General features: G+C 41.5%; 1 protein-coding gene across 1 annotated transcript in view; it reads left to right on the top strand.

The window, feature by feature from the left end:
* wtip (WT1 interacting protein) overlaps positions 1-6,223 on the top strand; it is a 29,866-nt gene extending 23,643 nt beyond the window's left edge. Inside the window, exon 8 of the mRNA XM_023429744.2 lies at positions 1,548-6,223. Within this exon, the coding sequence (XP_023285512.1) occupies positions 1,548-1,700 (153 nt within the window). The 3' untranslated portion in view covers positions 1,701-6,223. The remainder of the gene's footprint in view (positions 1-1,547) is intronic.
* The last annotated feature ends 8,137 nt before the right edge of the window (positions 6,224-14,360 follow it).

Here is a 14,360-nt window from a genome sequence, read left to right as displayed (position 1 = left end):
CTGTAAACCCAGTGAACCCAGGTAAGAGCTGCAATTCGTGGGATGAGACTAGACTTTGCACTGACAAGTGTGAATCACCGCTGGAATGAATGAGACGCGCACACACAGAAAAAACACACAGACAGATACCAACCCAAGGTTACAGCACAACATCATGACTCACTGACAAAGCACATTCCAGCAGTGAGTCCTGAACTCAGCTGGGGACTTGTTGCTTAAACCAGACTTGTGAAATCCCAAGTCATCCTGTCAGATGGTTTGTTGTGTGACAGAAAGGTTCAGTGAAGCAAATCAACACCCTGCAGTGATTCTGCATTTTATTTTCTAAATTGTAAAGACCAAATTTTGGAACAGAGGATTTCTACTGTCCTCATGAGCAGGGTAAGACCTGCTAATTTCTCTGAATGGCTAACAGTTCACTTCATAGAAATAGATCATATTATTGTGTAAGCAGTGGATAATCATTCAGCCGAGCTCTGGAGGACAGAGGAAGGGTAAAGTCCAGAGCTCCATCATCCTGGTGATGGTAAATTCTTTACGTGTTTAAAAGAAAACACATTTTTCAGATACTGTGACACTGGAGGAGCCTCCACTATTGGTTTCTTTTTCTTTTTTAAATAAATTATTTTAACATTATTCAGCTGAGATTCATATGTGTAATGTGAAAATTCATTTCTAATAGTGAATTTTCCAGCCTGGTGTCTCATTCCTCTCAGACATGAACAGAATTCCTACGAGTTCAATGTATTCATTCATAAATGCCTGGAATTTGTAGTGTTTCCATCCTTGTCAAGCCTGCACAGACATTTAAAAGAAATAAAAATAAATAAATAAATTTAAAAAAAAGATACACAAGTTACAAGTCAAGCTCAGGGCCTGACTGATGCACAAATGCAGCTTCATTCATATTTATTTCTTTACCTCTGGGCGTCAGGACTCTCTCAGGATGATCCTGCACACCGTCTGTGATGGGAACATGTGAGTCACTTGTATCAGAGGGTCCAGTAAAACATCAACATGACTGAAGTCACTGTATTAATGCATACATCCATCCTGCACCTCATTGAACCCTGATTGCCCTTTCATTCGGGGCAACAACTCACTCTCACAAATTTAAGTTTACTTGTAATCATTCACTGTCTGTGACAACAGTGAATGTGGTAATTCAGCAGATATAGGCTTCACTGTTTTGCTTTCTGACAGAGAGTTAGATGAGAAGATCCTTAACAGTGTCATGCCTACACATTAAATTTGAAGCTTCAGCAAGTAGCAGGTTAGCTTAGCTTAGCTTAGCGAAGCACAGGGACTGGAAACAGGGAGAAACTGTTAGCTTGGCTCTGTCCAAGGATACAGTCTTTGTGCTAGGCTAACAGGTTGCTGTCTGTAGTGTACCTTCTTCTCATCTTACATTGTGAAAAATTCTATTGCCCAAAATTTCAAACTATTCCTTATAAAGAGATGTTATAACAAAGCCACACACATGTGCGTTTGGTTGTTGATTGTGTTTGTGGTGTGTTCACATTTCTGTTTTTATGTCCCTCTTTTAGGACTGTGGTCTCAAGCTAAACGACGAGGAGGGGCACCGCTGTTATCCACTGGAAGGCCACCTGCTCTGCCACAGCTGCCACATCCATCGGCTCCAGTCACAGGTCCCTGCCCACCCGCCCCCCAGCTATCCCCTCCATGTCACTGAGCTGTGAGGCGGAGGAGGGTGGGCAGCAACCAAGCCCTGCCTCCCAGGTGATCTGAGACACCAGCAGTGGGCAAAAAAAGGCCTACCCCCCCTCCAGCAGTTCCAGAGAAGCCTCTGTGTGGCCATCTGAGCTTCTGCCCCAGTCCTCAGCTGGACAGCCAGGCCGTGGACTAACACACACAGTGCAGCTCCCACCACAAGCCCTGCTGTCATATGACAGGGCTGGGAAAAAGGGTCCCCCTCCTCCTCCATCTCTGGTCCTTTCCTCCCCCCTTCCCCTTGGGTGCCTAACCCTGAAAGCCAACACGCCAGCTCATCCAGAGGCCCCCGGTGACGTCACACCTCCTGACCCCTGCACATTCATCAAAGAGAGGGTTTTTGGATCGGAAGAGAGAACGCAAACTCTCATCTCTCTCCTTGCCTCCCTCTCTTGCTTTCCATGTTTTTCATTCCTGTGCTCTGACTGAAGCGGTTTACCGCAGTGGATTCACCAGTGCTGTCACGTCTGAGAACGCTGCTGATCTCGCCGTCAGGAAGGCCAGGGAACGAGCCACTACATTCTAGTTCTGGCTGGACCGGACAGGCCCCAGGGTGGGCATGCTGTGCCTTCAGAGCAGGCCCTCTCTGTGCAGCTATTAACACTGAAATGGAGCCCTGCTAAAGGCTATGCAAAGGACACCCAGCATCACGACACAGGGCTATGAGAAAAAAAAAAAAAAAAACTGTTGACTCATCGCCCCTCACCCTGCACCACCCCAACATAACAGATGCACCGTAGCACCACAAGCCCAGACGACCGACTGACATTCCACTTAGAAATCTTAGATGAGACCTCGAGAGATTCACAAGCAGTGTCTTAATTAATGATTATATTATGACAGAAAAAGAAAATTTTAGATGCACATAGATTGTCTTTTATATATGAATATATATTTTGCAGATGTTTTCCACATAAGATCCTAGATGTAGATTCTCATTTTTTTTTTTTTTTTTTTTTTTTGTCTTGTTGCTGCGCTCGGGATAGATTCAGAGGTGAAACACACTGTCTGTCTGTTACGCAGTCTGAAGCCTCCGAAGACTTTGGGTCTGTTGTATCATTTCTTCTCCAGGACACAGAGCCTCTTCATGTCTGTCAGTGAGTCAGAGATCCACAGGCTATGTAAGGAGCAGACTTGGCTCAAATAGTATTTGCCTGCAGTTGTTTTATTCCACTTTGAGTACCAAATGACTAGTTCCCAAATCTGACAACAAATGAGCTCGTTTTAAACAGCATAACCCCTCCCTCTGTTGACAGTAGACAGCTATAACACACACTGCCAAACATTTCTGCACGCTTTAAATTTTGTTGTCTTATGTTTAATTTTAAGCACTGTACCAATTGTAAATGCCCTAAAATTGAAAGTATAAGTGAGAAACAAAGTTTAAGTTAATTGAAATATGTTTTAACTATTTAATTGGAAATGGCAAAGATCTTGACTTCTCTATATATTTATTATATATTCGTTCAAAAAAGCAAATTTTGACCTTCTGTTGAGGGTGTGATCGCTGTGCCAAACTATCGCGCAGAGCTGTAAGATTAATCTGAAAATTTGGGGCTTTTGGTGGAACACTAAAAGCCTCTCAGCAGTCGTCATAGAAAGCAGAGAAAGTGCAAACTGTTATTACTCTGAGAATGAAAGCTATAAAAAAAAGAGCTGGTTGGAAACACTTTTGCTGACCGTTTAAATTATTTTGTTAAAAACATACAGAAGGATAAAACAAATAGACCATTGTACACCATGTTGTGTGCTGCTATTTACAGATTTATATCGTTTCAATAAAAAAATAGTCAATTTACGTGTGTCAATAACCTAATCTATATTTATACAGAAACAGACTGGCAGTGTTTATTGATCTGTAGGTCGACACATGAAATCTTCGTAAAAGATTTCTTTTGTCCTGCCAGAATGAAGTAGCTACATTCCTTCTAAAGAGCATAAATGTGGAAAGTCTCAGGTGACTTAGAAAGTAATTTTTCTGTCAGTGACACTTCTCACTCCACTGTCTGACGGTGGCATCTCATCATCTGGTACACAAAGGGGAATGAAACATTGCGTGATGATTTTCAAATACCTTTTGGTCCAGGTCTACTCAGGACACTGTTTCCTGGTATGTTTTTCAGACACTGGTTTTTGAGCACTGAGAACACAGTGCGTTCCTACGAGGAACCTCCACTTGTCCGCATGCCTTAAGACAGAACAGGTAGTTTGCATGACTCGCTCAGAGGCCTGTACCACGAGGCAAGTTCAACTTCTGTCTGGCTCTCTTCAGGGTTATCTGGCTTCGCTGAGCCTAACATCGGCCGTCCTGGATAACCTGTATCACAAAGTTGGTCATCAACTGGCTGTTAACTCTGCGTTCACCTGGCCATGAGAGTGGTCATGTGGAAGAGGCGGAGGTGTCAATTACAAGTGATTGTAATTGGGTTTAGTTTTTATTTCCAGTTATCATCACATCATCAAGTCTTTTCATGCTTTTCTGATTCTAGTCTTGAAAGAATCTTTGTACAGTTAAAATGCCGATTTCTTTATTTTTTGTCACTTTATCGTGAATTCTTTTTGTCCATGTTAGGATCCTGTAGGAATCATGACCTCGCTTTTTTTCCAGTGATGTGATTGGTCAGTGGTTTTAATCTTATCCTCTGAAGTTAACCTGCTCCGGAGCAGGTTAGCCGTGCAGCATATGTTACCATGGTGATCTACCCTGGTTAAAGATGAGCCAGCTTTGTGATACTAGAAAACCTGAGCCCAAAGATAGCTGGATAACCCACTAATCTCGCTTTGTGGTACAGGCCCCTGATCTGCCATGAAGTCTGCTGTTGTGTTTTGGGGGGACGTCCCTGAAAACCTGGAGCTGCTGGTCCCACCCACGTTTTTAGGGAGTCGCCCCCACCATGTTTCCCTTGCTGGTTGTGTGCGTCCGTGAACGTGTGCATGTCTGTGTGTCTGTGTGCAGGCAGGCGCTTGCATGGATGTGTTAGATTGAGTATTGTGTGTATGTGTATATATGCAAAATAAAATCTACACGAGACAAAAAAAACAAAACTTAAAACTCCAAGCTGTGGTGGTGCTGGAAGAGCAGTCTCACCCCTCTCCACTGGGTTTCTTTTTTATTAATGAGTTTTATAGGATTGGCCTTCGATAGATCATTCCCTCTATATGAAAGGTTGTGAGCCAGAATTCAAGATATTTGAGGGAACTTCTGTTTCATTCCTGCATCAGGCAAAAATCTGAGCTGCTGCACATTTATCAGATAAACCCTAACGATGTGTGCTTATTTCAAATATGAGCAAATGTGTTAAGTACGTGTGTGTGTGTGTGTGTGTGTGTGTGTGTGTGTGTGTGTGTGTGTGTGTGTGTGTGTGTGTGTGTGTACTAGTGGCAGGGCCATGGCACATGCACCTCACTGTGTTTGCAGGGCAGCACAGCATCCAACACAGTGACCCCTGCTCTCTCTGTTATAACCCAGTGATGATTTCGATGTTGCTGTCTGTCCATCATCCACTTTGTTCCAGAGGTTTGTGTCTAATTCTTGGTATATGTTTTATCTTCTATCTAGTACCACATTGATGGGGTTTACACATGTTGCAGCAAATGTTCCTGTAGCTGATAAATGTATCATCCTCTGACTGTAGCAAACTCCACCCATCTGGTATTCAATCCTGAATAAAACAGCCACCAACTATTACTTGCAAACACTGGCCCAGCTCTTACTCATACTGTAATACTGTAATAGACACAGGTCTGAATAAATACTACTGAATGTGTCAAAGACAGAGACTGAAGCAGAGACTGAAGGCAGGGGTCACCACAGACAGAAAGTGCTTTTTAATGTAACCTGATGTAATGAGATTCATTCGAATGTAATAATGAGTAGTGTTTGTTTTCCTCCCGGTTGTATATTTGTAAAAGCAGAAAAGAAAAGGACTGCATACTGTATGTGTGACATTACCTTTGTCGTTGGATGTGTTTGACCTCAACTTTGTACGAGGGTTCTGGTCAAGTAATGTGTGCTATACTTGAAGAATGAGGCATTTTCTGGACTTACCTGCACAATATCACCCCCCCCCCCCCCCCCCCAAAGAAAAACTTAACAAGACCAGAGTGTATCCCCCTTAAAGATGTCTTAATTCACCTGTTTTAAAAGTACTACTTCAGTTTCTATTGATAGCACACAACTAGTTACCCTGTACATAAAGAGGCTAGTTTTTTTATTTTATTTTTCTGTCAAAAATCACGTGGAAAGAGAGGACTTTTTCTCCCACTGGTAGTTCCAATAAGCACATCTCGACACCTGTCACACATCTTTTGTATCTCTGTTGTATTTTGATTGCCTAGATGGTTCATAAAAAAAGGAAACTAGATCTATTTATCTAAACATGAAAAAAGTCTAAAGTTATTTAATGTATTAAAAATCGGGACGTATCATTTAACTGTAGATGACATAATCTGCTTTTTCAATAAAGTGGTTTTGTAGCTAACTGCAAAATAATGTCTGTTTTTTCCTCTTTTATTTTGCTATTTTTAAAATCTACCAGCACAAAATCTACCAGCACACTACTGTTGACATGAAACTGACACATTTATTATTAAAAAAAAAAAAACAAGCTTCACATAACATTAACCTTAAATGACATCACTTTAAATTGTTTTACTTTAGGTTATGCAGAAATTTAAAACTATAACTAACAGACACATGTCACAACTGCACAGTAGTTACACTTGCATGTGCAGTTTTGACCAGAAATATACTGAATGTGGCTCCTCCACATGTGTTGTAAGTGGACATAGCTTAACAGAGGCAATCTAACTGTTTCCCCTTGCCTTCTGTGTATATGCTAAGCTAAGCTCAGCATTTAGTGTAGCCATTTAGCATGCAGACATGACGGTGGTTTCATCAACTCTAAGAAAATGAATAAATGAAAAATAAATTAAAACTCATGCAGAAATCAGTATTTGACCTGATGTAGAACAAGAATTACTTTTGAGAACAGTCATTTTATTTATGCAAGGCAGGATGGTGATTGTGATTACACTTCACTGCATAAGTTCATTTTTTCTTCTACGCAAAGGTGACACCAAAGCCTTAGATATTTCTATAATTTGTAAGTTTAATTAACTAAGCTACAGTAATACTGTAATTCAGAAAAGGATCTGACATTAAGTCAAATATATGAATAAGCTGCAGAACTGTAACAGACACTATGTACCCTGCAACAGTAATCAAAAGAAAAGAAAAAGCATTTATTTATTTTTCTTTCCGCTACTGCTTTTCATTTGAAATGTCTGGCAGTAGATGGGAGGTAATTAGCCTTAATGTTGCTGCTCACGAGGATAATGCTGCTATAGTAATGACCGTTTTGTATTGCATTTAGTAATCTGTACACTTAGCGCTACGCATTGAGACTTGTGCTGGGATAATAGTTCTGCACATTGACACTGAGCCAAAGCAAAGTTTAGGAGTATGGCCTGGAACAACATATGAAGACTGAATGGTTTGGAGTCAACCACGTGTAAGTGGTTTTCCCATGGCCCGTGTTTAAGTGTTTGGGATGTAGATGAGACTCAGATGGAGATCTCATGTTGTCGGCCTGCTTTCCTTTACAAACTGTCACATCCCTTCTCCTCTCCTCACTCTGATTGCAGTCTTCTACTTTATTTCCTCTGCAGTCATGTCTCTATAATTTGATCATTCAGGGATCATTGCTGGATTATTGTTGGATCATTCTGACTGTTGTCCATATGATCTCTTAATATTGCTTGCCTTCAATGTTGATGTTTTACAAATTGTAGTTTACTCCAGTCGAGTCGAGTTTATTTATACAGTAGTTAGTGAAAGCCGGCCGTCTCAAAAGGATTATCAACACATGTTATGAAAACAATAAATAAAACTGTTACAGTAAGAATGACTACAATTACAATCTCAGACCCTCTGCGGGTTTCAGAGAAACTCCCACAAAGCATCATTAAGTACAATAGATATCTTGCTCAGGGCTGGTGCTCTTCAGCGTTAGTAAAAAAAAAAAGCTGTATAATTACATCCATGCACGCAACCCTGTACTATAGCATGTCATGTGATGGACCGTCTCTCCGGGGGACGCAGCCCACCGCTCTGATGGTCAGATAATCTGAAGCCTGGAAAAGACACGACCTTCAAAAAAAAACTATAAAGGAGAAGAGAGAAACTGGCAACAATTAACAAACATGAATTTAACATGATAGTATCTGAGAAAACACAAGGCAGCAATAAACCGTGGCTGCTGACGGAAACACAGTCACTGACGAGTCAGTTCCCTTGGCACCGACCCTTTTAGTAAACTGCTCCGGCTCATAAACATTCCTGGAAATGCCACACAGGCGTGATAAACTGATACTGTGGGGACTTGTGGGCAAAAGTACAAAAACGACAACAAGTTAAGTCAGTGAAATGTATTATGTGTTATATAGTATATAGATATTTACATTATAAATCCCTTTGGGTTTATACTGACAAAAGCCTTGAAGCTGACATGCAGAAATAGTCACAGTTAACAGAGTATGTTTGGAGAAACCTGCAGCTTTTCGCAGCTGTAACTTCATTCTCATCATTAAAGTCATCTCCTGTTGCTCTTTCACTGGGTGATGATGAGCTTTAAACTTCTCTTTAGGTTTTGGGACTTGTTTAAAACAGTTGGGCTGTTGAGTTGAATGAGGAGACTGCACCCCTGTGGTGCTGTATTGTACAACATTTGGGCTAATTGGAGCATAAAGTAGGTTGATTACAGGAAACTTCCTCCTAATGTCAAATATAAAAGTGTGAATCTGCCTCTAAACCCACAAACTGGATAAACCCATCCACACAAGAGCTTCCAAAATGTCACACGCGCACACACACACACACACACATACACACACACACACACACACACACACACACACACACACACACACACACACTTATTTAGAGTTGAAAGAGAATCTCAACCAGTTTGTTTCATATGCTTTAAGTGTGTTTCACTTTCTCTCTGTATCTGTACTATGAATAACTGAGACATTCTTCATGGCATCTCTATCAGACACCGTTGGCCTTTATGTAACCAGGCAAGTTAATTAATATCGCACAATGTCTCATCTTCGCTGAGGTGTCGGTTCGTAAGGAAAACAAGTTAAAAAAAGCTTCACATTTGAAAAGAATAAATAACAGTGAGGAAAGAAATGATCTCAGCACAAGAAACAAAGGCAGGAGGAGACCCTCAGACCCACCTGGAGGATGGTCTGTAAAGGTGTGTGTTGTTTTCTGGACACTAAATTATTTTTAAACCCTGCCAACATTTCCAAGCTGGTATCGGATTTAAGGCAACAATGGCTAGTACAGGCTAACATATTTTTGAGACATTTTTGGTTTTTAAGTTGTGGTCATTTTGGAAATGATCAATGACTTTAAAGTGGACCAAAACAAGAAACTGAAAGGAGCTAAAACGCTCTGTGGAGCTGAGGGTAACTGCAGAGTTGGATGATTGTTCTCTGTGGTCATCATCACAAGTGACCTCTTTATACATTACACATAGTTATTTGAAGCACTGATAATATAAGAAATATTGACTGCAGCAGCTTCAACACTTATTAATGATGCCTCTGTGTGACATTGGTTGTACAGATTTTAAATACAGGAACATGCCACAGGCAGTACACTGCAGTCATCTCTCTGATGATGCTGCAGGTGAGTGGGTGGGTGTCAGAAGCAGAAGTCCCAGTTTTGACTGCGTGCTTTTGCTAATTTACTGCTGCCTGGCTCAGTCCCAAAGAGGGTTAGAAATCGAGACATCCGGTCCTTTCAGTTATAGGGAATACTTGGTTGACAGACAAGCTCGTGGATGCCAGAGGAAAAGGGGAAATGAGGACTTTCACACCTGTACTGAGGAGAAGATTTGACAAAGTCAAAACATGCACACCCCCTTTCATGATTTTAGTCTCAAATTTCAATTACAGTAAGTGCAGCTGTATTTATAAGGCACCGATCCACAGACAGTTAGAGATGTAGATACATTTTGCGGAGGCGTACATAAAAGCGCTGTCTGCCCACTGACTGAGCTCTCCTGTGAGCTGAACAGTGGTGTTCAGTGTGAGGAACTCTCTGGTGTTGGTTGACAGCTCCATGAGTTGGGGCACAAAGCGCCCTTTATGTGTATGAGGGTTCCACCCTGTGACTCAGGGAGCCGTGTGTGTGTGTGTGTGTGTGTGTGTGTGTGTGTGTGTGTGTGTGTGTGTGTGTGTGTGTGTGTGTGCAGAGGTAGTGGAGCCCCCGGGGATCCGCTTTGAGGTGAGCTCTGTTACAACAGACAAAAGAACACCATCCCTCTGGAGCACACAGGTCCCTCCACTGCCAGGAAATGAGTGAAAATATGCTCGCCACAGGATTACCTCATACACTCTCAATCTTTGGTTACTGACACTTTGTCCCCTTCCTGCAACAAAAAAAAAAATCTGCCTCTGGTTTGTCTAAATCTCATCTATACACATCATTTTCTCTCTATATAAGAAACAGACGACGAGTCTTCTTAATTGGTGAAACCTCTTATATTTGAGGTTTCAAACACCTATAAGTTTTTTGTTTTTTTACAGGATGTAAAGCTGTTATGTTTACCTGTCAAGCTTCAGCAGCAGTAGCAGAGATTATTAGTGCACCACCTGAAGAGAGTCAAGTTTCACCTCCTGAGAGTGTAAAGGAAAAGACATCACAGCACTGGAAACTAGTTATGAGTCACTTCACAAAACATTACCAGTGTGGTGTCTAGCCACTGGAGATAGTTAAGGTTTAAAGTGCCAAAGTGATGAGTTACTCACCTGTGAAACTGCTTTCTCAGTACAGTGGAGGAAACTCAAATTTCATTTTTTCTTACCAGGAACAACATCCTGGTTCCTCTGGATGTTGAGAGGTTGCCAACAGTTTCTCCTGGGACAGTTTCTTCTGAAGAAAACAATTTGGTTGCTATGTTATTATATTTTTAGGGCATTGTTATGTCTTTTATTACACTGATAGATTTATTACTGATAGTGGAGATAGGACTGGAAATGAGGGGAACCAGGGATGTTTGTGGTTCATGTTCAGTGCCATAAAAGAGAACAGCAACGATTCAGTGGCATCATCAGACTCACGATGGACAGTTAAGAGATACTGTCCTTTTTATTCCACTCATTCTTCTGTAATGCCTGACTCCAGAGCCCCAGATTTGTTTTAATTTTCATTCCATAGTTTCCATAGTTTTCATCCAACTGACTCATGTGACATCACTTGAGGCAGTTTATCAAATTTTGTGTAGCTCCCTCTGAAGCCAAAAAACGCTTTATACAAGTTTTTTTTATTTTTCACATCTGTAGTGCAAACCACCTGTAAACACTCTTTGAGAGCACGCCCAGAAACAAAACTCATTTTACCTTCATTGTGTTGGGGGTGACGGCAGACGTCTCAGTGGCAGTTATAAGAAGTCTAAATGTCCAGATGTCTCCGCCTCCTCTGCTTTGCATTTCTTGTGAGCCTCACAACTTTACAGAAGTGCAATATTGAATCACCACAGTACGCCTTCAACATAAAACATTTCTTAAGAACTCCCCTTCATGAATTGTAGCAGTGTGTGGTTCGCTTGCAGCTGTAGGTTTACCCTGCTGCAAGTGCGGTTCACTACACCAATCATCAACCTTTCTGACAAAAAAAATGAAGAGGCGAGTGAGTCATTTGTTCAGGAGATGAAATTAAGTATTCTACTGCTCATTGCTAAAAAAAAACAAAAAAACCCCCAAAACTATTTTAATGCTGAACTGAGTCATTTCCATAAAACAGCTTTGAACAACTGTGAAGGTTAAAAAAATGTGTGTGTTCTTTGTACACTGCCGGTGACACACACACACACACACACACACACACACAAAACCATTTCTGCTCGGCACCAAATACATCGTCACAATCAGAAACAGCCTTGATCTGAACAATGTGAGATAGCAACTGTCACTGTCACCGTGAACATTGCGATATATTGTATCAGCAGCAGACCAACACAGGCTGAAATCAGCGTGGGGGTGTTTTGTTTGTTTTTGTTTTTGTTATTTTATCGCTAGCATTGTGGTTCTAAATAAGAGTCAGATGTCGGTCAGTATATCTGCTCTTCTGTGGGATCAGGAGAAGCAGTGAAGACAAAAAAAATCTTACAGTGGGTGCTCAGTATTCAGAAACCCACACAGAACTGACCTAGCGCTATCCCAGGAGGACAAACAAGCCCACAGTCTGGTACTTTGGTAAAGATGAACCGCTAAAAGAAACCTCTGACCGTCCTGTGACGTGAGGGCCATGTCAGAAAAATGAGTCAGATTATGAAGCGTCCAAAAGTTTTTGGAAAGTTGTTTCTGAGACAGGCAAGGGCCTTCATATTCTCTTCACCAGATGGTCAGATGAATGCAAATGAACATGGGAGCTACAATGTAAGATCTAAGTTCCTGTATTTTAATGGACCAGGAGTTTCATATGGATCCAAACAACCATGTGTTTGAGAATGGATGCAGCTAATGGGGATCTGTAGAAACTTAAGGTCGACATGGAGCCTGAGCAGCAAGGGGTCAGCTGGAGCCCCCTGCAGCCTCATGGGAGTGCTACTAGCTTCCTATGCTGCAATGTGACGAGCTCTGCCCACGTACTCAAGTTAATCTTTATATAACTCCAGCAGTCGTGGGAAAAATGAAGCTGGGCTTGACTTAGTGGCTTTTTTTTTTTTCAACAGCCAGCAGGGTTTCTGTGTCACTGCTGTCAATGGCAGGCTCAGACTACAGACTGGGAACTTGAGAGCGCCCATCTACTGGGTTTTATATTGTGAAAATGTGTTGTGAGTGTGTTGCATGTCATGTGTTTGCGGAGCTAATGTTTAGCCCAAGAGAATAATTTCCCTGAAGGATCCTGGGAGGGGAGGATGGTTGAATTCATGCACATTAAAAGCATTCCAGTGAAGTTCAAGCGAGAATTAAAACTGACTGCAGACCTGCAGGCTGCTCTTCTCCTCAGAGGCCGAGTTCCGAGCTTGTTTACATGCAAAGGATGCTGACCCTCAAACTGCTTCCAGCACTGTGGCTCATGATGAATGCAAATGTGTGGAGAACATGCTGAGGAGGAAAACATGCTCCTCAGGAGATGTTTTTTAAAAAAAATAAAACAATGAGGTGTATTTCGTCAGTCCGGAGGAATCCAAAACCCTGCTCCAACCCTGCGTCTGACACTGCCATGAACTTGGGACAGCACAGTCTGAAAGTGGCAGGGGGGGTGACGTCGTCATGGCGACAACCGCGCTGGGGCAGGTTGGGACCCTGATCGAGCCAGGGGGGCAGTTCTTTAACAGGGCGGAGGGGCAAAAAAAAAAAAAAAAAAAAAAAAGTGACTGACAGGCCCAACCAATAAAGCATGAAGTGGAATGTGAGGGTATGCAATGCCATTGTTCAACAAACATCTCAGGAACGCACACAGAGGCTTTTTCATGCTGCTATTTGATTATGCTCTCCACTGAACCAGGCTGGGTCCTAATCACTTATTTCCTCATGCTGACTTTCTACTTGTTTATTTCAACCTCATGTGTCTGGTTTAGATAGTGGAGCAGAGTCTTGACTCAGAAGTTGGTTCTAGTTAATATCATAAGTGTAGGCGTGAATCTGTGACTCAGCTGACAGTCGTCTAGAACTGAGCTTCATTCAGAAATCTAATCAAATTTGCAAAAATGCAGCAAGTTCACAGGAATTATATTATGAAAAATCTATGGAGCAAAATCTTTAATTTATTTATTTATTTTTAATATTTGGGAAGGTTTTACTAATAACTCCTAACATCCTAAAAATGACATTGAAGAGGGTTTCTATCCTCAGTCAAACTCACTTTCTTCTGTATCTTGTTTCCAAGCTAGAGATAAAAAAGAACAAGTTAAATTTGAAGTAAAGTATTGTTGCCTGGCAACAGCACTGAAAACCCAGCAGTGTCTGGGGTCTAGGATTTTTTTTTTTTCAACTTTCTGTTTGTTCTTATACACACTCTGAAATTGTACCCAGCAGTGAGTATGAGGAGAGTAAAAGATGGTGAATATATTTTAGGACGGCCTTGTTTAGTGCATCGTTGCTAATGGCATCAGATGGTGTATTCTGCAATCTGTTGTTTCTCATACCATCACTGTTTATGAGTTTATGTTCATAGGAGAAATTCACAGGCTAAGTTTGGCACACAGCACTGAAACATTAAGCAAATGAAGTTTAATGATATTTAACTATAGTGCCAGTGAGCAATGGCGTGTAGTCCAGATGCTGTTCAGTCCAGATGTTTGTTTTTCTCTCTAAATGGATGTTGTGGAGTCTAGGGATTTGTGTGGAGGAACAGCGTAGATGGACTGACCTTTGACCCTTTGTTCCACTGAATAAATGGCAGATTACTGGGTGGCCGATATGCACCCAACAAATAAATCTGGCACTCTGATGCCATCTAGTGATGTGTTACCTAAACTTTAAATTAATGCTTTTGCAGCTCTTAAGACACACATTTGTATATAGCAGGACAATGAGCTGCTGCAGTGTTTGTGTACATGTATGTGACTGTTTTTCACATTAGACACAGTGTGGTCCTTTCACTGGGG

The sequence above is a fragment of the Seriola lalandi genome, unplaced genomic scaffold (genome assembly GCF_002814215.2).
Source record: "Seriola lalandi dorsalis isolate HSWRI2012SDOR001 ecotype SW California unplaced genomic scaffold, Sedor1 jcf7180002054898, whole genome shotgun sequence".
In the NCBI taxonomy this organism is placed as follows: domain Eukaryota; kingdom Metazoa; phylum Chordata; class Actinopteri; order Carangiformes; family Carangidae; genus Seriola; species Seriola lalandi.
The sequence above is the reverse complement of the archived record's forward strand: the minus strand, read 5'-3'. Positions and strand labels throughout refer to the sequence as shown.